This window comes from Apteryx rowi, unplaced genomic scaffold, assembly GCF_003343035.1.
Source record: "Apteryx rowi isolate R43461 unplaced genomic scaffold, aptRow1 scaffold_91, whole genome shotgun sequence".
Lineage (NCBI taxonomy): Eukaryota > Metazoa > Chordata > Aves > Apterygiformes > Apterygidae > Apteryx > Apteryx rowi.
This window is the reverse complement of record NW_020451216.1, coordinates 959,736-987,338: the sequence shown is the minus strand read 5'-3', so window position 1 is coordinate 987,338 and position 27,603 is coordinate 959,736. Positions and strand designations below refer to the sequence as shown.

General features: G+C 43.8%; 1 protein-coding gene across 3 annotated transcripts in view; it reads right to left on the bottom strand.

The window, feature by feature from the left end:
• Positions 1-21,072: 21,072 nt before the first annotated feature.
• LOC112978264 (sodium channel protein type 5 subunit alpha-like) overlaps positions 21,073-27,603 on the bottom strand; it is a 173,054-nt gene continuing 166,523 nt past the window's right edge. For all 3 annotated transcript variants that reach the window (XM_026091567.1, XM_026091569.1, XM_026091570.1), the window contains 5 exons: positions 26,949-27,002; positions 25,647-25,788; positions 24,799-24,899; positions 24,041-24,311; positions 21,073-22,307 (listed from right to left, as the gene is read on the bottom strand). In XM_026091567.1, coding sequence (XP_025947352.1) covers positions 21,073-22,307; positions 24,041-24,311; positions 24,799-24,899; positions 25,647-25,788; positions 26,949-27,002 — 1,803 coding nt within the window. The remainder of the gene's footprint in view (positions 22,308-24,040; positions 24,312-24,798; positions 24,900-25,646; positions 25,789-26,948; positions 27,003-27,603) is intronic.

The window sequence follows — 27,603 nt, the reverse complement described above, 5'->3', positions numbered from 1 at the left end:
AGTGTCTTAAGTTTCTCTTCAGCATTAAGTTAAAGTGCTTAGTGGGAGTCTGCTGTTATCACCTCAAAAAGAGGAGATGAGATCCTACTAGTCAATCAATGACCTTTTTGAATTTCCTGCTTTCAGATCTCAGAAGCCATATATACCAGACATTAAATGCCATTTAAAAGCCTGCTCATGTTCCAGGTATTATTTTCCCTGGAAACAGCGGGGAGCAGTCATCATACTGGAGGGCAGGACTACCATTTAGCTGGAGAAATGGGCAGACAGGGGCTTCACGGTGTTCAGCAAGGACAAATATGGAGTCCTACAGCTGGGAGAAAATAACCCCATGCAACAGGACTGGCTGGGGACTGAGCAGCCAGGGGGCAGCTTTGGAGAAAAGGACCTGGGGGTCCTGGTGGGCAACAAGTTGAACAGGAGTCTGCAGTGCTCCCTTGCGACAAAGAAGGTCTACCATGTATTGGGCTGTATTAGCACAAGTACRGTCAGCAGAGCCAAGTAGGCAATTATTTACTTCTCATGAGCCTCATAAGGCCATATCTGAAGTACTGTCTCCAGTTTCAGGCTTCCCAGTTCAAGAGAGGCATGCAAACCTGGAGTATGCCCAGTGGAGGGCTACCTTAAWGGTTAGGGTGCTGGAGGACACAATATATAAGGAGAGGAGGAGAAAGCAGGTTTTGTTCAGCCTGGAGGGAAGAGAAGACAGAACGGGGACCTCACTGCTGTTTTCAGCTACCTGATTGGGGTTTAGAGAGAAAATGGAGCCATGCTTTTTTCTGAGGTGCACAGCAAAAGAAGTAGCAATGGCACAATTTACAGCAAAGGAAATTTCAATTCAATATAAGGAAAAAAAATCACAATGAGGGTGGCGCAGCACTGGAACAGGAACCCAGGGAGGCTATGGGATATCTGTCATTGAAGATATCCAAATCCTGACTGGAGAGGACCCTGAGCAACTTGATCTAATATTGAACTTGACCCTGCTTTGAGCAGGGAGTTGGACTGGAACCTCCAGAGGTCCCTTCTGACCTAAATTATTCTATAGATTTATGATATGATACTGACTTCTGCTGCAGAAATCAAAGTTAAAAGCCATAGCTTTTTCAACTGAGAGCTCCAGGCAATCTTTCAGATACCTTGAGTCCATGCTGTTAAACATTTGGAAGGTAGGGACTGGAGACCACGAATCTGATCTGATATTCTCTGGGCAGCACAGAAAGCAGAGGAGACCTAATGTGTGTGCGGGAGCCAGCATCACCAGGGAGACAGCGCAGCAGACTGTATTGTCTGGGATTTCCCACGCGCTGAAGTCTCTGTGCCAGGCATATTTCACTGTGATAGCTGAGAGGTAACAGGAAGCATTAGCAGACAAGCCAGGTCACTGTTCAGCAGAGCAGCACATTCAGCAGGAGACAACTGAACGACTGCATTTCTGGATGATGCTCGTTGTGGGTTTAGCAGATGTAGCTCGTGGTAGGAGGACACCGCTTCTTGTGTTCGAGGAACGCTGCCTATGCCACACACAGTGATGGGGCATGAATAGTGCCCCAACAGATGTCGCTACATCAGCAACACAGCTGGGGTTCATGCCTYGGAAAGGAGCATGTTTTAGGAGCATGGTCTCAGACCAAGGTCATCTTCAAGCCTTGCTGAAATTTCCCCCAAAGAAAACAGGAGCATTAGCATTATCGGGTATTTTTCATTCATCCTTGATCCCATGAGTCTCCCCACCTCATCCCTCCAATAGCCCCAAGTCCTTGATGGTGAGGCAAAGCTGTGTTTTCACACTAGCTTTCAAGACAGCAACTGAGCACCTGCCCCTGAGAGGGGCTGCAGCCTTGCAGTTCCTTACCACCTCCTTGCGGGCAGAAATTGGGGCAGGCAGCATCCACTAACAGCTCTCCTGGCATAGGACACATAGTTCATCACCTCCGTAGGCAACTGCTTCTGTGCTCTGTATTTAAAGCCAGCATAGGTACAGGGCAACAGTGCAAAGAAGGGCAATCCGCACCCATCACCTAGGAGCCATGCAGTCARCTTGCACTTCAGTGGGATCCTCTCCCCCGCCAATGCATTTTTTTTCCTTTTCTTCCTTCATCACTTTTCCATGACCTAAAACTTCCCCTGGGGGCTGTCAGAGTTTTGAATGATTTATTCCATCAAAGACRAAAGCCCTGACAGTGTGTGTGTCCCCTGCAGAGCCCAGCCCCATGTTCCCAACAACTGCCGGCTGTTTGGGACAGCTCAGGTCACCAGAGGGTGCTGCTGGGACCCTCCAAGAGCCAGCCTGGCTGATTTAAAGCAAAATAAATAAAAGTACTCTTTCCTCCCACCCACCYACACTTTCTCTGCGCTGTAACCCATTTATTTTAAATCAAGCTGTCCTTTTCTTCTGTGCACTTCATATTTCTGTGAAGTTAGACTGTGCAAAATGGCCTTCCTTTGCAATCTCAGAGTTGCTACATCCTGGAGAGAGACAGGGTGCTCTCCTGAGATTTCGCTTGTGCTCATTTAATAAGTAAGTCATCTGCCAGCCCCTCTGCGCAGGGGAGGCAGGAGGATCTGCAAGGGTGAGTGCTTCACCGGGGTTACGTATCACGAGGCTCTTCCACAACTCCAGAGAGGAAAGGAAAGGAAAGGATGCATGTGTATCTGCGTGTGTGTGTGTGTGTGCGAGTGTGTGTGCGAGTGTGTGTGTGTGTGTGTGTGTGTGTGTGATGTACAAGCACATACATGTGCCTGCATGCACAGAATCTCTTAAAGCCAGCAAAAGTCAACGCATTAGTGTTGTGGAGCAGCAGGAAAGTCGTACTAGACATTTTGGCTTCCCATGTCTAAAGTTGCTGTTTCGGTAGATTATCCTCGCAGGTTTCTGAGGCATCCTTGAATTTAGTGTTACATGTTTATTTACTGTTTGATTTCAGCCAAGTTAATCCTGGCTGTCACTTGACTACAGTTAATGATGTTYTACTAGGAGATTGCAATTGTGCATAATTGGGCTAATGTCCCTCCCTGTGTTCTTCATGCTGCTTTTTTTTTCCCCGAGAGCTTCTGTCGGATATGCAGGAGTCACCCAGCATTTKGCAAAGGAATGACTGAAAATGAATTGTACAGTCCTAAACGAGCTGCTTTATAATCCTTCTATCTGCTTCAGACTGCCTCAGATTAATATGATTTGCCAAGCACTTCCCCCCTGCCTCCCCCCACAAAAAAAGGAGCGTATTTTTAGCCTCTCAACAAATCTGACACACTGGAGTTTCCCCTGCACGTAATCTCACCATCACCATTTCTAAAWAATTTCTTTTAATTCTTCCTTCTCAATTTTGCATAATCCGGAAYGGGGAATTTAAGCCCAATAATTCAAGCAGCTAGTGCATGTGGATATAGGTACGTTTTTAGTAATTTGCCACAGCCTCAGCCCCCAAATTACACCAGGAAAAGCCTGATAGGTTTCAACAGTCCCAGAAATGTTCTTATTAAAGAAAAGCTCTGTGCTGTCTCTYGTGCTGTGGAATCAATGGCTCTCCTGCCCCCGGTTTTAACATGCTCCGTGCAAGCCAATTGTGGTTATATAATACTGGCTCTGAAACAGATGCTCCCATGTTGGGGCCGGGAGATTATAGCTGGAATGCACAACTAATGGAAGCTTTCTGACAAATGCAATCTTCCCTGCCAGGAGGAGGAAGGCAGCGAGACAGTCCTTGTGAAGCGCCTCGCTCAGCGCCCCTTTCCCGACGCTGCGAGGTGGCTCGGTTGCCGCTCGGGCACCCGCATGGCGCAGGAGACCCGACCCGAAGCGACTCTTCCCAAGTGGAGCCTGGAACGAGATCCAAAGCTCTGCCAGGGAGGAACTAGTCATCCAAAGAAGGGGGTGAAGAAAAATAAAAGCCACCACTTTTCTAGTAGAGAGAGGAGTTTCAGCAGCAGCAAATGTCGCCCTGAAGCACGCCAGCCTGGCTCGTGTACAGATGGAGGTGTACTATGGGCTGAGGTTTGGGATCTGATGGATTGTAACAGTTGTCAGGCGCGGGTATCTCGTTTTGAGGAAGATGATATACCGTGTCCAGGATGGCCAGTGTGTTCATGTGGCTGAATATCTGATTGAATATTTCTTCATGTTCCTTTGTGATTCGCCACATGTTTGGTGTATCAAGTGTCTCATTACCTTTTTCAGCACCATGACTTTGCTTTGTGGCATGTACAGCGTAATGCCATCACAAAAATGGAACAGGCCTTTATCGCAGTGTGCCGGGTACAGCTCCGAGATAGGTTTTAACACTTAGATATCGAAAGGCTATATTAACAGCCCCAAATCTGCTCTGACTCTGCTTCAGAAAATCTCACGCGTTGGTGCTGTCAAGGTACTGTGTGGTGGCTGCAGCAGTGCGTTTTAATGGCCAGTGCTGCGTTACGCAGTTTAGTCCTCCAGTGGCACAGCATTTTGCGAAGTAGGTAGGAGATGAGAGGGAAGCAGTCGCACACCAAGTGTTACAAAGCTTTTCACAAAGTTTTGGAGCAGGACAACAGCAAAAACTGATGCTGTCATTGGCARGAGTCCTGCTCCAATCCCCTGCCCTTGATAGTCTTTTTATACGATCCCAGAGGAAGGCTGATCAATGCCAACCCCTTCTAGCCCCAAGGGGGAGAAAATGCAGCCTCCCAGGTGTCCCACAGTTTGACAGACACGGTCGCTGCAGTCTGCTGACTCCCATCACATCCCTCCTAAACCCTGGGCTGCTACATCACATTAAAGTGATGGATGAGGAAGCACTGTATCCAGTGGATTGAAACCAACCCTTGCTGGGATTAAAGTTTGTTTCACATCTGGATACTATTTTAAAACTTGCCCAGTTTGGTTGCTGAATAAAACTCATCCAGGCACAAGACTATGTGAGCAGGCATTTCTGGTAAGATCGGTACTCTCTGATTTGAGACATGGCCCATTGCTGATGCCCTTATGCAACCTTTACAGAAAAAAACAAGCCAGACTAGGGATTGGATCCAACTGGATCATCCTGCTGAAAAAAAAAAATCAACAAGCCACCTCGTACTCATCCCTATTTTGACCATTTCCATCTTCACCTGWTGTGCTGTTTTCTAGAGTCTGGCATAACAGGCCTTTTGTTATCTTCACCTGCATTTGAGTCAAACCAGAAGACAAGGCTGGGTGGGGGTGGTACCTTCCCATCGCTTACACCATGGACCATCCTATCTCTCCAGAAGAAGCTGCTGGGACAATGCGTGACTGACCTCAGCTGTTTCCTAAATCCCCTTTGAGAAGGGGTATTTCTTACAACACCAAATGGGGATCTGAAAAGCATGCAAGTCCCTTACATTTGCCTAAACAAGCCCCTTAAAAATGTCTGACAAGACATAGAGCCACCAAAGACATTCTTCTTACCTTCCAGTCTTAGCCAAGCAGTCCCCTCTCCATTTATGGTCTTGAGTGGGGACAGGTCTCCTGGCAGAAGTGTCAGAGACTCAGCCAAGGCAGGGTTTGATTTTGCTGGGCCGAAGATATAGGTATTAACCGCTTACAGAAGGGCATGTCCAAATGAACAGTTTAGTTATTCCTTTTCTTCCCCTTCCACCACTTCCGTGCACGCACRCACCATCCCATCCACTTCACAGCGTACAGAGAAAAAGGACAGTTTCCTCAAAGGGTTAATCTGCAGCATAACCCTTTGGTTTCACTTCAGGAACTTCTAGGGCTACAGCCCAGAGGTACCTGAACCCGTCTGAAGCCTGCTGGCTTGCAGCAGTGTAGTTGCAGCGACACAGAGGTCAGAATGGGCTGCATAGTTTACCCAAGAAAGCAGATAAATTAGGTTATACAAGGCTGTCTGTGCTTACACTGTCACCAGCACCTGTGCTRTGTAATGCCCATCTTTCAAAGGCACATCTACACCATGCTGCAGCTCCCAGCGGTGGTGTTACCAGAATAAAATCTTGGGCTCCAGCCACCGCCCAAACCACAAAGCCTCCCTTCCCTCAGTAAACAGCAGCTGCTTCTCTTCCCAGAAGTGACCACATTTCAGCAATGGCTGTTGCAATGTAAATGTTTTCTAACCCACCAGAAACACTTGGGCAAACTGTAATTGAGGGTTTGCATTCTTAAAGTGAGAAGTGCAAGCGCAGAGCCAGACAGTCTTACTGGGTGCACTTTAGCCCCGTGTTTCTTTTTTTATAGGGAGTGCAAGAACGAGCAGTGCTGTCAGTTGAATTCAGCTACAAACGGCTCAGCTTATGCAAGAATATGAGAAGCATTGAACCATATGAGGAAGAGCAGTGATCCTTTTCATGAACTTAATTGCAGCAGAAGAGCTGCAGTTCTGCCGTGCTGAGTGTGCACAGGCGATGCAGCCTTTGGGGAGCCTACGCTACATGCCTGCACCCCAGATCTGGCTGCTTTTTCATTTGGAAAGCAACAAGAAATGGGACTGCAAGTCATACGGATGGCACAGGCTCCCCCACACAAAAGAATATCCAGAGAGACAATTTGTCTCTACACAACTGGGAGGAGGCTGTAGAGGAGATTATGACCACCACTTCCAACAAAATATTGTACGACTGTCGTCATTTGCTTGGGCTGTTCTGGGGAAGCGAACATGACAGAGTGGCCCCAAAAGTATATGTTACAGCAAATAGGTTTTGGGTAACATTTGCTGCTTCACAATATGGTAGTTCTTCATCCCCCCCCCTTTTCACATTTGCATGCAGTTGGACATAGCGAAGTTGTTAATAGCACCTAAAAATATTTCCAATTCTTTGAAGAGATATTAGATGACCCTGGTTCCTTAGAGTGTTAGCTACCTAGGGCAAAGACTTTCTTTATTCATGSCCAGGGCTGGGCTTGACATACTTAGTCTAGCAGTGAAACATCAGAAAATAGCTGCATTTGCAGAGGAACAGGCTGGATCTGGGGCAGCTCTGCAACCAAGCCTGCACAGTGCTATACTGGAGCAGCTCACAGCTCTGCTCATTGCTGCATTACTCATTGTAGAGCTGCTCTCCGGTGCTACAGGAACACCGGAGGCAATGGAGACTTTCACCTCTAGGACATGGTACAGTTTCAGGCTAGGGTGCCACTAGAGAGGAATTAAACTCTGTGGCCTGCAGCACTGAGAGTGGGGCCAGAGACATCTGACAGGAGCTGGATGCCCAAGCTTGACCCAGGCTTGAAATTCTTTTAGCTTGAATCTAAATGAAAGAAAAGGCTGATAAAGAAACAATATATTCGGGCAGAAAACTGCTGAGCCCAAATATTTGCACACGATATTTCAACATGATGTCTTCAGCTAAAGCTGCCCAAAATATATATAAATCTTGTTTTGGTTCAGACAAAGTGTTGAACATAAAGTTGACCAAAATTTAGTATTTGATTGAATTTGGGATTTTGCTGTTTGTTTGTTTGTTTGTTCAGCTATTGAAAGACTAACATCTGCTGGCTGCACTTCTCTCACTGAAAGGCAGAAAAGTCCTAGGAAAGACTCATTATTAACCAGTGATGAGCTGGAGACCATGCAGAGAGCCTGTGGAAGAGAAATGGAAGAGGAGCAATGGAGTTTCCAAAGGGCACCTCAACATGACCGATGATAACCTTCGGCTGCAGTGTGGCCACCCATGTCATGCCCTGTGACCAGCTGAGCCTCAAATGCTGGCCATCAGTAATGCAGGAGAGACCACATACCGTGCTGTGGCCAGAGGATGTCACCCGTCAGTGCTCTTCAGAAGGCATCTTTCAAAGAAAAAGGGAATCCTTGACTTCTTCCCTCCTCTCAGAGTCCCGGGACTTGCTGAGTATGTGATCTTTGCAGAGGCTTCAAGCATCAGCAGAAAGCTGACTCCTGTAGCTTGCCCACTGCTCCTCACCCTGATTTGTGGTGGAAGATTATGTTTGCTCTACATAAAAGCCTTTGCTTGTGCACAGCTGAATGATTACCCACTTTTAATGTGCAGCGACAAGGACGACTAAGTCTTGAACCTTTTGGCCCTGCTGCAAGATGACTTTTAGCCTGGAGTGCAGTGYGGGTTTTCCTGCTGAGTGTAGCAGGAGACATACCAAGATTTCTTAGATGCCTGTTTCCTCTGAAGGGAGGGACAGCTGCTGTTACGAGAGATGCCCAGAGCATCCTTTATGGATCAGCGCTAGTCATGCTGYGCTCAGTGGGGGAGGAGGAAAGCCGACTTACTGCTGAGTCAGATTCATTTGTCTTATCCCGGCCTTGGTTGTGTGACGACGTTGCTGTCACTAATGAGATGAGTTGTCTCTAGTGGAAGGATCCTTTTGTCTCCCTCCACGACTCCTTATAAACAAAAAGGAAAGGGACTTAGCAAGCGGGAAGCAAAGGTAGCAGCAAACTGCACTGCACGTCTTGGCTTGCCAGCTGCTTTTGGCAAGTTTATAGCCCAGCAGGTTGGCTCCACAAGAGTGGAGACTGCAGCAGCAAGACCGTGCTTTGCATTCCTTGTAGTCATTTTCTTGCAAGCTAGCAGACATTTGAACTCCACCAATATTAGATTTTGTGGTCACTTTGTAATGCAAGTGTAACAGAGTCCTTTCGTGGTTTTGGCTCTGTTAACACTGTGTTCATTTTTAGAGCAAAAATTATCCTATAGTCTCCATCCTTTAAAAAGAGATATATATCCGCAGATGGGGAAATGGAATCCTCTCCAGGTAAATCTTCCTCAGAAATTCCTCCTACAGCTATGTGTCTCCTTGTAAACACACACACACACCACACACACTTTTTTCCCCTGTATTTATTTTTTACAATGTGATGAGATTGGTCAGACTTGTGGGGAAAAAACCAAAAAAACAAACAGGCATCCATCCCTCAAAGTCCCCAGTTCTTACGAGTCTGCCAGGGGAAACTCTGAAACCAGAATGTATCACACTATTTGGTGACTTAACAAATCAGCCAGGTCTGGGGGACCCTCATGGGTTGCTCCCTGCTTACACATGGCCTTTGTCAAAGTGCTTATTCCTATGCTGCTAAACGAGACACGGCCAGGCACAAAGCGTGCAGTCACCTCTACCAGAAACTGCTGGCAGGCTCTCSGAGCACTGCACCACTTGCTCCCTGGTAGTGGTGGGAGCTCTGCTTGGTGTCCCCAAGCCACCCCCTGCCACCTCCCTGTGAGCCCCCTCTATCCTCACACCTCTTCCTTTTTCTCTTTTTTTCCTTCCTGTCATCCACTGTCTGTTCTTGCATTTTTTTMCCCCAGTGGCCATTTCCCCTCTTGAGAGGGGAAAGTCTTGAAGCTTTGGTTGGGGCTGGGCTAGGGAACAGTGAAAGATGCCCGGCACTGTTCTGACCTGGGTCAGCTCACACCTCCCAAACACGTTATTCGGGGGTTAGCCTAGTCAAGGACTGCTCCAGCTAAGCAAGCTGCATGGAGACACCCTGCCAGGGAGAACCTTATGGATATAGTCGTGCCATGCTGTATGGCCTCTGGGCAAGAGAATAATCTATGGCTYATTGTAGTTACTAGCATGGATGTAACCTATATGAACTGGAAACGGAGCCCGAGATGCGGCCCTTGCCAAAACTACTGGGGTTGGAGATTAACAGGGAGCACACTTTTGTTGCGCTAACCTAAATCCTACAGCCAAAGGAAAAGAGATTAGTCAGAAATTAGTGAGGTGCTTTGGGAATAATTTCCATCCCTGCAAAAAAGGAAGTAAGCAGAAAATTGGCACTTGGAACCAGTATAGGAAATCTCAGCCATTTTGGAGSGGTGGGGGAAGAAGCCTGTTTAATGCTGGGTGTGAGGCACCGTCTTTTGCACAGTTATGTAGCAAGGGCTGTAAGTCAAGGAATTCTGGAGTCATATTTAAGGGATAATCCTCTCATAGTTTTCCTCAGTGACATGACGCCCCGAAGAAAATGTGTGTCTTGCAGGCAGACCTGTCTGACCCCATTAGCTTGGGAGGGAGATGAGTGTTTGGAGTGGAAAGTCTCCTCCTCACTCTTTTATAGCCCARTAAGACAGAGCACCAAGGTGCAAACACCAGAGTGACTCTGAGCAGGCTGAGCTGAAATAGAGATGATTTTGAAGCATTAATAATAAGAGCATCTTTGCACCAGAAAGCAGACTTAGAGGATGAAGAAGCTGTTTATAAGTGGGCCTCACTGGAGTGCACAGAATTTCCCTCCTTCAGTAAAGGGACTTATTTGCTGAGTAGGTTATAACATCAAACTGACACCCCTGGAGAGAGAGCATCCCAAATTAGGATAGTGTCACAAGTATGTTTTGTCAGTCACTATGAAGGTATTTACATGCATTTAATCCATGCAGTCAGCTGGTGCGAGAGTCAAAGCTCTCAAATTAGAGCTGGGTAAGGACCTTAAGCTTCAGGCTTCAGGGATTTGGACACAGCTCTGACACCAAAACTGATGCTTGCAACCATCAACTACTTACACCAAGAACGGAGAAGGTTACAAGAGCTCAGATGGCTAATTGCAAACATTGACAGGCAAAAAGGTACCCACAGGATCAGGTTTTATCTCAGCCTTTAAGGGGGAAGGCCCCACTGACTTTATTTGGAGTTTGCTCCAAGAAAAACTACTAATGACGCATCCTGTCTGTYAGGAAGGTAATGATATGGTTTTCCTCCATGTCCCCTGTTTTGCCTCCTGCTGGTTGTGTGCGTGTGAATGAAATTCCTTCCAGAGGACACTCATCAGGAAGGCCTGCTTTGAATGTGCTTTGATGCTTAATGGAGACACAGAGCAGGTGTGAAGGGATGCGCTTGGCCCATCCTTTGCAACACACATTGCGACACTGACCTGACTGGAGAGGTTTAAGCCAGCAAGTTACACCCCCACCCCGCATCCYGTAGGAGTTAAGCAATGCTCTTACCCCCGTTAAATTTGGACAAGGGCCATATTTACCACCTCCTGGAGCCTCAGTAGCCCTTCACGCTCTCCCTATCAGTGCCCAGGAGTGTTTCTATGCTGAACACTCCAAGAATGTGAAGACCAACTAATCTTTCAGCTGATCTTCCCACCCATCCCACAGAGGCTGAGGTGTGAGAAGATTGCAGCTGCTGGGTAACAGGTTCACGCTTTGGCCTCCTAAACAGATAAGTCCTCGAGATCCTACCCAAAAATAAGCTCTGCAGCCTTTGTGGCTTAGGGTTCTCAGCAATGYGTGCGGTATGTGAAATGCAAGACCTTCCTGTGGTGGAGGACAAGTGCACGGGTGAGCAGTGGGTGACAGATTGGTGCTTTATCCTTTGAAGTCATCTGTGCTCACCTGGCTGGCTTCCCCCTGCACCATTCCCTGCTGCTTTCACAGGAGATGACTTCTCTCCAGCTGCACTGAGGAAGCCCAGGATCAGGCTCAGAATGGGCTCAGTAACCCCACTTCACCCAGCCTAACCTTTCCCTTTCTGTTTAACCACCACAAGCTTGCAGCAAAATGAAGAAGGCCTCCTTTGAGCCAAGCAAGCCTCTGAGAGAAGCTAGGTGGTTTCTCTGCAGGCCTCTGGTCTGCTTTCGGCAGAGAAAACGGGTTCACCCATCTATCTCACAGCCTCACATGCTGTTGCAAGGAGCTGCATTTTTACTGGGTGCACACTCCTGGCAAAAGGAATTTCACCATGGCTTGAATCGCTTGCATAAAATTACACCCTAAAACACGGCATTTTTACTGTGTTTTTTCTTTCTTACCCTATAGCAACACCCATCTGCACGACATGCCCTGTTCTTAGGAAAGGAGAGAAACARTATGCTACATAATTGCTAACAACAATAGCAGTATTAGGGTTGAATAYTACAGGGTTTCAGAGGGTCTTTCGCCTGTTRAGGAGGAGAAAGAGGACTTGAACCCAAGCCTCCCAACATAACCCTKAGATTTAGAAACAGARTAATAAAAAGCAAACTTATTTTCTCTTGACACATCTCCTAGCCCACCTCGCCTTTTGTTTTAACTTATCGTATCTCAGCAGTTCATGACACGCTCTCCAGGAGGTGAATCCAACTGCAGACCTGAACACTGGAGACCCACACGCGGGAGCACAGCCGGACTGCTGCCCTCTGCACCTCCCCGCTGTCTGGAGYGAACGGTGCTGGGAGAAGATAGTCGGGGCTGCCTTTTGTGCAGAGAAACCCAGCGGCTGGAGAGCCCAKCTGAACAGTGGAACATTTCTATGGGGATAAATGAATGCTGGAGCACTAGCTGTGCAGATAAGTAGTTATCTGTGCTGTGCACACGCGGAGGTGGCTGTCACAGCATTGCACATCTCTCTGAGCTKCTTGGAAGTCTGCGTTATTGCTGATTCTATCAAGGAGAGTGTTTCCTACCGCAAGAGATTTATGACAATGTCATCACCACTGCGATACCTATTAGCTTATCCTGTTGTCCATCCACTGCGCTACTCAATAGCTGGTCTTACCGTAGCAAATCAAGGAGCTTGTACACTCCTGCTCTCACCTTTCTTCTCCCCACATTTTCTCAACTCCTTAAACTTTTGATGAGAAGCACTTCACAGAAGTGCAGCTAGGAGAGAGGCACACGGGCAGACCTTACTTCCAAGGTGCACAGCTTTCCTCCTGGTTCCTCATAGGAAGCATCTGAATGAAGCAGAAGGGCCAAAAGGCTCTGCCTTGGGCATCTTCCCCTTTTCCTCGAAGCACCAGMACCAACAGCATCTGATTTCCTACGCATTAGAATTCATAGTTGATAGTCCTGGTAGTGAAGCAACTGCCAATTGATTTTTTTCCTTCCAGTTCAGGCCATTGTAAGATCTGTTTTCCCTCTGCAAATGTTTTGCCTCTCCTTGAGACGTGAACTCTTTCTGCGATCTTTCCTGGTCTCTGAAGCCTCACGGTGGATATCTCCCCAGCTGCTTATTTTCACAAAACCTGTAGGCATTCCCTTAGCTTTGAGACTTCTGCCACTCTATCAAATCAGGCCAAAATGGGCCAATGGCTTCAGAGTGCCTCAGAAAAAGAGGCAGAGCACGTGGACTCTGTGATCGTGTAGGCTAGCTTGTCTCCAYGGAAAGCCAGACAAGCCAAACAGGCCCTCAAAGGTACCTTTTGAGAGCTAATGGCACTGTGTTAGTCTTCCCCTCCTGGGTAAGGGGCTCCCCTCTCTRTCCACACAGGGGAAGCACCACCTTCACCCTGCTATGGCCACAGACTTCAGGAAAAACCCTTCGTGTCTGCAGCTCAGGCCCTGCACAGCACCACTGGGGCATTTGTCATGGCTGCAAACCTCCACCTGAAACACTCAAGAGTGACTGACTTTTAAATCACAGCTGCCCTCTGCCACTGGCTTGGGAGGACCTTCTTCTCTTGCACTTTCCTCAAGGTCTTTCAAACAAACCTCACACCAAACCCAGACCCTGCAGAAAGCCCAGATAACCCCCATGGCACCTCTTAAATCCCACTGCCATAATAAGAGAAAGAAGCTCATTTAGAGCTGCCTTCCTCTCTCTCTACCTCACCTGACCTGTGGGATAAAGGAAGTGCAGGTGGAAGCTGAGACATCTGCTCCTCTTTAAGGCTTAGCTTGGATGGGACTGTGAGCTGTGGTTTGCAGTCTTCAAGTAGGTAAGAAGGAGTATTAAATCCCTTCAAGTTCAGCAGGGGCAAGCAACACAGCTTTCAGAAATACTAAGTGTACCTTTCAAATATCTTCATGYTCTGTTGYGAGAAAATGCAGCCCTGTGCACTGSTGTGAGRGAGAGGAGACCTGGAGGTGGACTGGGGATGTACCCTTCACAGTAGATCTTGTTCCCCTCAAATACAAGCTGGGAAACAGTTGTGAGATGAAGGACTTCCTCTTTGATAAAGAGGTTGAGTACAGGGAAGCAAGGTCCTCCATGCCAAGGAGAAGAAGCCTTCTGCCGCTGCAGACATTGTCCGAGSTGAAGGTGGGAGAACTGCGAGAGAAGAAGCTAAGTCATGAGCTGGAGCAATGATGTTTCAGTCTGGATGTGCTGGGCAGTGCCTGAGAAGCCTATGAGCTGGGGGGAGAGGTTAGCAGCTCCACAGCCCAAAGCACAAACACAAACTTTCCTTAAACTAAAGCTCTCCAGCTTGGCCCACAGCATTTTCATATTCGCTGGAGAGCAGGCACAGAGCAGCACCTGGAGTACACAAGACAGGTCCACAGCTGGCCCCAGGCAATTCCTGCAAAGAGAGTGGGCRAATGGATTTGCAGTGGGCACATGGTTTTGTCTAGAAAAGCTCCCGTAAAAAGGGAGCAGCTTTGGACCTAGAGCCYGGTTTCCCTTGTGCCAAAGTGCCTGGGTTGCAAATGCACAAATATTTTCCAAAGAGCCAACTCTGTGCAGTCCAGCCACCTTCTCTCCTCAGGTACCATCAAGAGAAACTGTGCCCCTGGTTTTCTTCTAGCAGGACTCAGCTGTCCTCAAAAGAGCCAAAAACTCCTTTGGATCCAACGAAATGCACTCCAAGATGTGACCAAGGTCACTAAGGGCTGATTTGTGCTATGGCACGCTGCGCACCATGACTCCAGGTTTGTGTCTTCTGCATGTGTCCTCAGCACCTGCATGGCTTGTCATTGAGCTAAAATKAGCATCCTTCCCTTTGTGCTTTGTCTGCAGGCTTGAGAAGATTAAAAATTAAGACAAATGTGAGTAGCTGGGATGGTCTATATGAAAACCATGAAAACTTGGCTCCCCTAAGGGCAAAATTACTTTTGGCTTTAATGTGCCTGGGAGTTCACAGAAAATACAGATTTTTAAAAATACGAGTTTGATGTTTTGTACTTGAAGTCACTTTTTAGCAGAGAGCAGCATTTTAACTCCTTGCATGGCCACCTTGCATAGTTTCATCATAACTGTCGCAGCCTTTCCTGTTTTTCTCTTACAACCCCAGCTCACAGAGTCAAGTGACATCATGGTAATCTTAGTTTTTTAACTAAATAACACTGTTTTTTGCCGTAACATGGTTGTAAGAAAAACAGAAAGCTTAAAAATATGACTAGAGCATACCCTTAAAGTTTTGAGCAAGGAAAAAATCCAGAGATGCATCCCTTTTAAGCCAAAATCTCACTTTTTAAGCCACTCTTGTAACATTTGAATACCGGCTCACAGTTTCTGAAGGCCTGTGGTCGTGTGGCACTCCATATAGCGACTTTTCAGGGGAAAAAAAAAAAAAAATCCCTAATGCCATGGGCTGGCAGGAACCCAGCTGCCTAATGTAAAGCAGCATCATTGCGGGGCCAAACCGGAGGCTCAGTAGCTGCCAGGCTCCCACCGGCCGTGGAGTTGGCGTCAGGGCTCTGCCCGTGGCCCCCGAGCAGCTCCTCGGCCTGCTTGTCAGCTTGCTAAAATAGCTCGTGCGGAGGTGCTGACAAAAGCACACCCACCCTGCGGTCCAACACCTTCAGCCCTCGCGGGGTTATCAGTGACGTTTGACTCCGAAGCATTTTTTGCTCGCTGCCAATAGCTATTCCCCTTAGACTATTTGCTTTCACATGCTTTCCCTTTGACACGGGTGCTATTTCTCTGCAATATGTAAACACTCAGAAGGATTTCCATGTTTGTTCTGCACCCAGCAAAGCCCGTCTTTCACAGCTAGCTGCAAAAAATGACGTGAAGAAGCGGCCGCGGTCACCTGCAGTTTCACGGGTGGTTTTCGGGCTGCGTTCCCGTCGGCTTTCTCTTCTTTTAAAGCCAGTTCTGATCTCGTCTCAGCACCCTTGAACACCGCAGAAAAACGCACTGCTGTTATCAGGAGCACGGCTCCTCCTGTCCTTCTGCATGGGCGTCCTTCAACGCTTCAGCCCAGTGGAGGCTGGCTCCTTACTACAAAAAACAGCAGCATTTCTTTTTGTATTTGTACTGTTCCCACTGCAACTTTTGATGATTATATTCTCCCTAAATACAATATTTAATGTGTGGTTTGTTTTAAGCAAAACTCCCTGAGTAGGACTGCAATGCTGTAACCCTCTATCCAAACCCAAAGTTATTTCCGAAGTGGTTCAGGTATTTAGGGACATGATTTGCATCAAAAATAACCTCTACAAAATCTCCAGGGCAAATCTGGCTTTTACATGTCCTGATTCTGATCTTATAAACTGTACACACATTTGATTTAAGGAAAGATCTGTAGCTCTGTAAAAATCAATGGTTTTGGACTTGTCTAAAAAAAAAAAAGTGGAAACTTGCATTAATTGAGGAGCCAGTCCTTCAGGTTCCTTGCTAGAGCTGGAAAAGAAGATATCTGTTTAGCAAAAATGGTCATTGTTGATTGAAATTTCACCCTGTCAAATAGCAAATCTGAAATCCTTAAAAAATTTTGAGATACGTGCTTGCAAAAATAGGGAGTGCCACATAACCCAAAACAGTCTCTAACACAGTTACTGAAACACACATACAGGAGTTAGGTGATTCTGGTAAAAATCTATGCATGGAAATCTTCTTAGTAGGGAATATAACTCTGAATTTCATTCGCATGGGAATTTTGACTGCAAATTCTAACCAGGGGTTTCTTTAACCAGCCTGATATCTCCATAGAAAGTTCTTGTTTCAGCAAACTGCGCTTTCCAACCAAAAATGCCATACTGAAAAATTTTAAAGAAGACTTATTCTCTACACACAATTACTCAGAAGTTGCATTATTATTCACTTATTATATGATACATTTTAGTAAATGCTCATTTTTATAAAAATAAGGCTGTTCGACAAGTCTGACTTCTCCAGGTTAATATAAAACATGATTAGAAACTGATTTTATTAAACTGACTCAAAGGGCAGAGTGGACTCTCTCATTGCAGTTTAAATCAGCTCAGTTTTGTTCTGTTTTAATGTGATTAGGAACCTGCCACGTTCAAATAGAAATCAGAGCACTGAACCAGGGTAACTAAATTGCTGCAAGTCTGTGTGGCGATAAGACCTGATTCAATAAATGCTTGTAACAGCTAGGGGAAGATCTCCAAGCGTGTTCATCTGTCCCTCCTAAAACTTTTAAGGCAGGATTAAGGTGCACATGCAGTGGGAAGGATGCTCCCCTCTCTTTTTCATGTCTGTCTTGGCATACTACTAATGTAATAATAACCAAAATATGAATCAATAAAATTAAACAAGAAATAAAACCATATTAGTATTAAGAAAATCTCTCTTTGAAAAAAAAAAACCCAAACCCTCTAGGCAAGATGCCATGTTTCCGGCAAAACCCTTCCTCCTCCAGCTAATTCTACTAGGCAGGATGGGCTGAAACAACAAAGCTGGGCTGGTCCTATAGATGACACTCTTTGAAAAGAAGCTTTTAGGTCTGCTCCAAGTCCAGCTGAAGTACACAGAGATTCTCCTTTGATTTCAACAAGCTTTGACTCAAGCCTTTAATGCGCTGTAGTTAGTCTTACAGGGAACAATGAACCTGAGTGGATTTCATTCATTAGCCTTCTAACGAACGTTGCCATGGATTGCTCAGACAAAGGTGCTGAACAAGAGCCAGAGAAATCACATAAATGTTGATAAGATAACAGAAAGAATTTGGCACAGGAAATATTTGTTATCCTTATTTATTTAATAAAGAAACATAATAAACTTGACTTTTTTTCCAGGTACAAATGGCTTAATATGTCCTATGATATTGGCTGATATTTTCCTTGCTCTTTTTGTAGCTTGAGTGATTCATGTTGTAGCCTTTATTGAACAAATCAACAGAAAAAAATGGTAGCACTCACCATGCTTAGAGACAGTGTGGGCCAACTATTGAGTCAACATCTTTAACTAAATCACTGTACTCGGAGGTTGTATCATTGCTAGAGTTGGGGCAGTATCTCCATTAATAAAGATCTGCAAGTCAGGTTGTTTGAAGTTTTTCAGGGGAGTTCTGCATATCATACAAAGGTAGCATTCACTCTTCAGCTCTAAAGAAATGTGCCACAAAACAATAGAAAACCCCATAAAAACCAACCTCCCATTTACAAAGTTTTTGAAAGTAGTTTACAATTCATTTTTAGAAAGCTGCACTGTAAACATCTATAGTTAAGACCCTCTTTCAGATTTTTACGAATTAGGATTTTTTACAGGTTTTGGGTAGAAGACAGAACCATTGATAATTACATCAGTGCTATAGGGTCTCACAGCAACGACAGTAAAATRTTCAATGCAAGGGTGAAATGACCAGCAGAAGAGCTCTTCTGTAATATAATCAGTGACCAGGTAACCTTCCCATTACATCCCATTCATTGTTGGGCCTCACTGTTATTAAGAATATCAGTTGAGTATATTAAGAAGACACTCTTTAATATAAATTACAAATAATTAAAATATTTGTAAAACAGTATGATCAACAGAGCACAGCTGTGTGCAGGCTGGGTGTTTTGGGTTTTTTTTTGAGATTTTGACTGTTTACATTATATACAAAGAAATCAGATAAGAAATGCTCGTTTTCTTAATATTTTTCCTTCCATTTTTGTTCTGAAGCGTCAAAAGGAAAATAATTTTGCCAGTTGTCAGCCAATAAATACTTGTTCAGCAAGTAATGCATGTACTATTTCCTAATTAAAAAGTTTCATTATAGGCAGCTTGTTTCTAATGATCAATAAATCCCATTGAGAAGAAAACATTTTAATCAGTAAGTCATGTCCTCTGAGTGTCAGCCACTCTATAAACTCACAAGGTACTTATATATGTATAGGTATATGTGTGTGTGTGTGTATAAATATAAAAATCTCCTATTCTTTCTGGGTGATATGTACAGAAGAATATTACATCATAAATACACAGGGAATCTGTAGAAAGTTTCTCTAACTTGAGAAGCCTTGAGCAGTTATCTTTTTTTTTTTTTTTTTTTTTTTGGTGTGAGGAGGAAAGAAAAAAGAATGTTTTTACTTTATGGAAAGAAGAGTAGCTCACTTAAGTTGGAATCTAATTACATACAAGATTTAAAGGCAACAAAATCCCCAGAGGAACAGCCCTATGTTATACACCACAGACAYGGGGTTAAAAGGGCAAGAGAGCAAGATTATAATAATACTTATATAGTACGTTTCACCCCCTTATAGCACTTTGCAATCAGTAAGCCTTACAACACCCCATGAGGTAGGTAAGTATTATTATCCCCATTTTACAGATGGGTAAACTGAGGCACAGTTAGGTTAAATTATTTGCCGTCTAAAAATCACTTAGCAAGAATCAGGAATAGACCCCAGGAATCCTGATGGCAAATCCTCTGAATTAACCAATAAACCACTCTCAAGTGAGTGCCTGAGACACCTCTCAATGAAAGGAGAGAATATATTTGCCCATATTTACACAGATATATAGTATGTGTTGTCTTTACATATTTTGATTTGTTTAGAGGACAGATAATACGGCCATAGATAAAGTTCACTGCAACATGTCGCTTTAATTCTTTTTGTCAACCCTATGTGGATTTTGACTCCTTTACAACCTGGGATGTAAATAAAAGTCAGTGACAGTACACCTTAAATACATTCTCGATAACTTTGCTTCTCCAAGGTGAAAAGCACAATTACTCTTCCTTAAAGTGCAATGGCTCATTACAGAAATCTCAGGCAAGATTTTCCATGAAGTCCAACCAAACCTAAGTACAATCAGTCCAAAGGTGAAAAAAAAAGCAAAAAACTTGTCTGTAATGACGGACTTGTCTCTATATTCCAGAAGTATTTTCTCACATTCTATCAAAGCTGAAAGTTTAACAATAAATAATAATCTGTGTTAGCATGTAAAACCTCTAATACTTTTCTACAGCCACACATCAACCTTCCACACCTTTGTCACATCTTTGGCCTGAAGCTGATGGATACATCAGCTGTAAATATTTCTTTGCGGGCAGGAATGAAGATATTTCTGTTTTCTAGTAGATTTTTATTATTGGTTCCTGTATTTCTTGTCCTTCCCCAGTTATCTAGCTGTATTATCTGAGAAAATGAAAGAAGGACATTGAGTAAAAAGGACTCAAAACCTCAGAACTCATGTACAGATCCGGAGGCAATTCCCCTCCCACCTTCTCAAGCACACCATCGCAACCGTTCTGCACGGCCCAATCGGCATTTTCATTATTAGTTGTTTTTTTTTTTCTTTTGAGTAATATTGATCCACAGATTTTTCAATAAGGCTGTTTAGCTCAGTGTTCCTGGGGAAAGCATAACCTATCCCACTCCCTTAAAAGAAACTTTGCCAGAATAAACGGTGCTTTGGAGCACTACACACAACGTGATGCATTACTTCTATGAGAGTTTGACTGCAGTATTCAAAGCAAATTCTTGAAACATACTAAAAAATTAGTGCTTTTATTAACAGTTTTACAAACAGAATCCATTGCTGTCTAGTTTCCTGAAGGATAGAACAAGCGATTTCTCTTATTATTTGACATCGTTTCCTTCTCTCTGTTTTTTTTTTTTTTTTTTTTTGTATTCCTGCTGATGAGCAGTTACAAGTCCCAAGAGGGAGGGATTAGTGTAATAAACAATTAAAATGTTGCTAATTTAATAGTTTACTTTGCAACAACTTTCCTCTTCAAATGATGAGGATCCCGCAAGTTCTTATTACCTTGAGTCAGAGTTCATCATGAAGAGTGTAAGGATCATTAATCTCCATGGAAAAAGAGACAATTTCTTTTAAGTAAAAAAATATCAAATATAATAAATTTATGAAAGACCATTCACAACATATACAGTAAGTGTTACATTTTGCTACAGCAGCTGTGATATACTTTTTTTTTCTTTTTAGAATGCAAGGTCATACATCGCCATAAGTAAACACACTAATATGAGTAAGACCTTAAATGAATGTATACAGCCAGGCTTTATCTGTGGATAGATATACACTGTGTTTTCTGTTTTACAGTCTAGCATATTCATATTCACACCATTGATATAACAGCTATGACCCTGCAAAGATTCTTCCTGTGCATATATAAATATAAATATTGAGCCAAGTCAAAAAGAGCAGGGTCAAAGGTTATATGACTTATTAGACTCCTGTATTTAAGGGTAAAAACTCCATTGCTTCTTTTGCAACTAATGTTTAATAAGAAGGCTGCTTCAATCATCGTGTAGTTACAGCATTACATTCTGTAAACAATGTTTTAAAGCATTCTAAACAAACGTTTAAACAATTGATTCTTTATCTCTGTCCGGTGAGAGCAGACAATCTATAGCCTCATCGCTTTTGCTGGAGTCCGTAATCTTCAGCTGGAGATTATCGCTTGTACCTCTGGTGACGCTGTCGTAGGATGGAGGGAAAGATGTGGAGGACAGAGTTTCTGATCTGTCTATTGGCCTGCCATAATTTTCATTCATCATGAATGCGATGAGACCCTCCTTCTCAGGTGCATCATCCTCAAGGATGCTGCTGTCAAAAGTTCTGTGCCGGTACAAGTAGGAAGCCTGCTTCATGGAGCGTCGAAACAAGTGTCTCCTGTAGGCCCTCTGGATGACAATGGCAGAGACCTCTTCCTGTTTCCGTCTGAGAGTGGTTGTAATCGGTTCGTAAGAGATCTTAGATGGATTCGCTGCCATGAACTTTTCTTCCATCTGTATTTTAAGGGCATCCATCTCCCCAGATTCTCCTAGCACCCTTTTTGTAAAAGCAAACAAAATATCCAAGCAATGGATCCTGTCTCCGCTGACCATGGGCAGGTCCATTGCTATGAGCTTAATTTTGTTTGGTTTTGCTATGCGCAAAGGTTCTGACAGTGCATCTGCAAAGTCTGAAAGTGCAGAATACTCAATAAACTGAGTGGCTTCAGGATCAAACTTCTCCCAGATTTCATAGAACATATCAAAATCATCCTCGCTTAGAGGTTCTGTACTTTCCTCAGTGGCTACACTGAAGTTCTCTAAAATAATGGCTATGTACATGTTTACAACAATGAGAAATGATATAATGATATAAGTAACAAAGAATAAAATCCCTACAGCAGGGCTTCCACAGTCTCCCTTCGAACCATTTGCATTTGGAAGGTTTGGGTCGCAATACGGTGGTCCAGTGTTTAAAATAGGATTGAGAAGACCATCCCAGCCAGCTGATGTTGTGATTTGGAAGAGACAGAGCATGCTGTTAGCAAAGGTTTGGAAGTTGAACATATCATCAATCCCATACTCCTTCTTCACATAGGCGAAGTTAGCCATGCCAAAAATGGCATAAATAAACATGACCAGAAAAAGCAAGAGGCCAATGTTGAACAGAGCAGGTAGGGACATCATTAGGGCAAAAAGGAGAGTTCGAATTCCTTTGGCTCCCCGGATGAGTCTTAGGATCCGGCCGATCCGAGCCAAGCGAATGACTCTGAAGAGTGTAGGAGAGAAAAAATATTTCTGGATGATGTCAGAAAGCACGGTGCCTTGAAAACAAGACAGAAAAAAAAAGCAACTTAGTAGAGGAGAAATAATCACAGACTTCCTTTTAAAGCAATAGATCAGTGAAAAGGTCCCACACTGGAAGACTCAGGATAAAGGCATTGTAATTAGACTTTTCATTCCCATTTAATCCGTGCAAACTCTGTAAGACCATAAATAGATGTGTCAATGTAGTGGCAGTTTTATTAAGGGAAAGCCTGTCTATMGTGAACTAGGAACAAGGGTCAGCTACGACAGGGCACGAATATCTGCAGCTTTTGGTCACTGAGCAATTTATCTTGATTGGGGCTGGTAAGAATTTTTCTCACTTGACAACAATTTTGTCTGAAAGTGTTAGTGAGTTGACACCTGTTTTTATGAGTCATCACCAAAACCCAACAGGTTTCTACTGGAGATCTGCCTGGTATTTATTTGCTTGTTAATTTTTCCGGTTTCCCTGAGAAGCTGGGAGGTAGCTAATGGCTAAGTTTATACTGGTAAGGAAATGGGCTTGCACCCCTGTAGTTAACCTCTGCTGCTGCAGAAACAGGGCAGCTTTGTCTGAATTGTCAGGTGGCAACAGTCCCTGGCCTGTGCTGAGCCATGCCTGGCTCATGGGTCCACAGGCCTGCCTGGTACAGCTACATCCAGAGCATCCAGCATCAAGGCTCTGAAGAAAGTTGTATTGCAGAGATGTTCTCCCGGTGACCCAGATCTCTGAAAGCAGGTGGGCTGGGCTGATCCAGGCGCCCTCAAAGCACAGGCTGGTGTCTGGGCACCAGGGAACCCTGGGTCTCCTGCACCAGGAGCTTGCAGGCTCCCTGGTCTGCAGGAGGGAGTTTAGAGCAATGGGAGCACCAGTCAGTGAAGAGACGGCGCTGTTTTCCTAACGTGACACATTTTCATTCACCCATTCCCCTCTTCAAAGTGGAAAATTTCAAGAGTGGAATTTCAGAGTTCCTTCAGCTCACTGGATCAGCTCTTCCATCCCATCTTCCAGTTGCTACTTTATTTCCAACCTCAACGTCAAACTCTTTTGGCAGGGCTTGAGCTTCATGTCTGATCTACATTTATGGAGCACCTAACTTATGCTCTCTGACTGGGGCTGCAGGACAGCAAAAACCCATATTTAACAGTATGGAAGACACAACTACGTCTATCTGTTTTGTTCCTTGGAAAGATGAGGATTTGGGTCTCCAGCAACAACAAGGCTGAATACAGCCAGACTCTCTGCACCTACCCAAAGTTGCCCTAAAGGGCTATTTCACACTATTGTATGCAAAAGTAAATAACAAAATAATAGCAACTATATGTGTCATTTTCATGTGGCTTTATTCCTCTCCCTCTTATGCAGTGATGCAGAAYGGGGGTTATCTGTATGATGCCAGTTCTGGACCATGTTTTATGATACTTCCATGAGCCTTTAAATGTACATTGAAGTCAATACTATGGCATGATAGGATGATGCCTGTTATTTTCATCGCTGCTATAAGAGTTTTGGCTCTGAACAGATTTGGTTGTCTATTACATCTCATTGTTTCCTTGATCGCATGAGTTATTGTTAGACAGTGTTATACTGTATTGTTTAATATTAAAAAAAAATCCTTAGGATCCAATCCTAAATAGAAAGTGCRTTTTATTGCATGGAGCCTTTAACTCTGTCTGATTAAATTTATGTTGGCCTTTTTATCCTTTGAATTTTGGTGGAAATGCTCCTCTCCCATTCAGATTCACCTACCTACAATAGAGAGAATCACAACGACAAAGTCAAATATGTTCCAGCCATTGGTGAAGTAGTAGTGTCGCAAAGCAAGCATTTTAATGATGCACTCTCCAGTGAAGATCGCAACAAAAAGCATGTTTATTTTGTGGAGGATGTTCACTTTTTCTTGACTTTGGTCATCTGTTTCCACCATCATGGTAACCATGTTAAGGCAGATGAGAATCATGATGGATACATCAAAGGCTTGTTTTGAGACGACATCAAAAATAAAACCTTGGTATTTATTCTGGAGGAAAAAAGAGGATTATTAGTTAGGAAATTTGGACCACATCAAAATGATGGCATCAGTCTCTCTTTTTTGATCAGGAAGTAGAGAAAATAGGCAATATACCCTTTCTGATTAGAACTTCATAAACATGAAGATGATGATGGATGGTTGGATGATGGAGCTTTCAAACCTATTTACTTCTAATGCTCTTGAAACTACTGGAAAAAGACCTTGGATTGGGGCCACAAATTCATTCAACACAGACACATGGCCACTACATGACTGCATGTGTAAACTGTACTTTTAGTCAATACTGCAGAACAGTGGGAATTTTGTACCATACAGGTCACTGGACCTGCAAACACTGTCCAAATCAAAGTACATAAACATAAAGTGGTTTTCATCTGTTTTTGATTGCTGCTTCTATGTCTGGAGGTTGAATTGCGTTTATTCTATTAATTATTCACTTATCACGCATGGTTCGATTGAATTACACCATTCTTACCAGTGGCCTCGGGATTGGCTTTTGAGGTTTCTTAGATCCCAGTTTTTTCATTGCATTATAATACTTTTTCTGTTCTTCTGTCATAAAAATGTCTTGTCCACCTAAGTGGATGAGAACAAAACTGTTACTTTTGATGAAAAAAAATCCAGCTGCTTGCATCCCAGGTCTAGAGCTGCACCTTCTTCTATTTTCTTATTTCCTTTGTCATTTAGCTTTCATCAAAACATCTAACAAGGGCCTGAGAAGGTGCCATGCTGGAAGCTACTTATCACATGAAGGTGAAGGGCAGGAGAGACAGAGCAGTGCATGCAATCAAGGAGGAGCGAGAGGCAGTGTCAAATACTGTCTGCACTTGAGATAGGTCCAGGGTGAGAGGGAAAACATAAGAACTTCACTCCTTTGTTTAGAGCCTCTGAAACAGTGAGAAACACAGTTCTCAGGTCAGGCTGCTCCTTCTCTGAGCCCTGGACGCACACGGGGGGAAGGATGTGATGTGTCGAGGAGAACAGGTTGAACTGCTCTGAAGGACAGTGTCATTTATACACCGGGGACGTCAGGACGGTCTGTGTCTCTGAGACAGAGTTGCTGCCAGGGATCCTGTCTGCCTAGGGCTGCTTCGCTCTGCTTTCTCCTGGGAGTATAATCTCCCAGCTGGTATTTTCAGGACACACATCCTGCGGGGAGATTAGGGGCTGCTACAACTGTGCATTTGTAAAAGTCATGCAAGATGGGTTTCTGTGGCTGTTCTGTTAATCTTGAGGCTAACGTGGCAAAGCCACTGCTTATAAATCTATCCCTTGCTTTGGTCTCTGCAGCAATCACAAGGTGATGTGTAGCATATGCAGTACTTATCTTTTTCTTTTGTTGGTTAAAATTGTCAATAATGACACCTATGAAGAGATTCAGCGTGAAGAAAGACCCAAAGATGATGAAAATCACGAAATACAGGTACATGTATAAATTACTTTCCCATTCAGGCTGCTCCTCACACTGCAAAGGTAAAACAAAAATACATGAAAATGGCACTGTCTCTGCACGTATCAAAATATTAATGCCATTAACAGAAAGACGTCCATCAGCAACAAATATGAGGAAACAGAAAAAAAAATAGTATCTTCCCAGTAGCAGAATAGGTGCGCTGTTTGAAGTTTACTACTTGTATCTGAAATGCCATGGTCATTGCAGCTACATTTCATAATACTGTCACAGCAATCCCACTGCTTCAAAAAGTGCAACTTCAGAATAAATCCAATAAAATGTACTCAGCCTGAACCCAGAAAGGGAAAAGAATCAATCTTCTGATTATCCCTAATCTTATATGAACTAATGGTACTTCCAATAACAAAAGTATAATTGCAGTATAATTAAATGCTACTGAAAAACACTGTATTGAAAGTCAATACATTTGAAAGGACAATCTTTCTTCTGTGAAGAGTAGAAATGAACTAGCAGGTGGTTGTATAGTGGTAAATGACACTTTCTTAATGGAGACCAAGCATGCAAATAATTTTGATCATAATATCTATATCAGAAAGAACTCTTTCAATTAAGAAATAATATCCCGGAAAATCTAGTGAACCAAGAGTTCTAGTGAATTTTGCCAATGTCAGGTTTGTGTCTAGAGCTCTGAGTTTTTGACAGTTTATCTATCTCAGACAGAGTCGAGAATGGAGTTTCGAAAAAGCCCAGTAACACCAAAGCAGGCTCTGGCTTTCCAGACCCTCATCTTCTGCTTTTGTGGGCACTCGCTTCATTTCGGAGTGCAAGAGCTGGAATTACAGGGTTTGAATTTTTTACCCTTTCATGCTCTAGGAGTCCCAATATCATTAAAAACTTGCACTAGGTAATGCCCTTGAACCAACCACTCTTATGCTGGAGGTGCCTCTCTGTGCTGGACGTTTTGCAGGACAAAATCCTGCATGCTCACCTCAGTGCATCTTCAAGGAAGTCGGATAAATCAGTGGTACAGAATGAGGGCTGCATTTGTTTTAATATCTTAGGGTTGTTAGACCAGTTGCCATAAATGAAGTTCCACAACTGTTGCAAGCAGAGTAACGGGCAACATGCATTTGTATTTTTTTTGTTAAACATCGTGAATGCTGCAAAAGTCAACTGAAAAGGAAAGAAGCCATTTCATTATAGTGACCTACCTCTCGTGAATCCACTGCTGCATACATAATTTCCATCCAACCTTTAAAAGTTGCCTGAAAAAAAACCCAAAATACATAATTAAGCATATTAAATAAGCATATCTTAAAATGATTATATCCTCATTTTGCTTTTTTTTATGTTGTTCAGTATGTTCTTCATGGTTAATGACTTGCTATTCCTTTAAAGCAATATATATCTATGGATTTGTATTCAYGTAACATTTAACATAGTACTGGAATGGTTTTCTCCTGGATTCTCTCATTCATGTTATTTTCTGATTTTCTGCAATCGCAGGGATAAAACAGAGGCTTTTGATAGAGATTTTAAAAAAGAGGAAAAAAACATGGCAATTAAACCTTTGGAAGTTGGAGTTTTGGAAACTGGAGTGTTTTGCCCATAAAAAAATCAGGTAAATGAGAAATAATGTGTCACTACTAAAAATGCATGTACTTGGCTGAGTTCATGAAATACAACAAAACAAAAGGGTCTGTGTCCTCGATATTAGCAGGTAGCTGGGCTGGGATCAGTGCAGCACGCAGGCAGCACACAAGAGGAAAAAACAAGGGGCGCTCGTATAATTGCTGCCGCAGGGAACATCTCCCGGGAAGATGGCTATACAGGGCACCTCTGACTGCCTCTCTTGCACACGTCTCA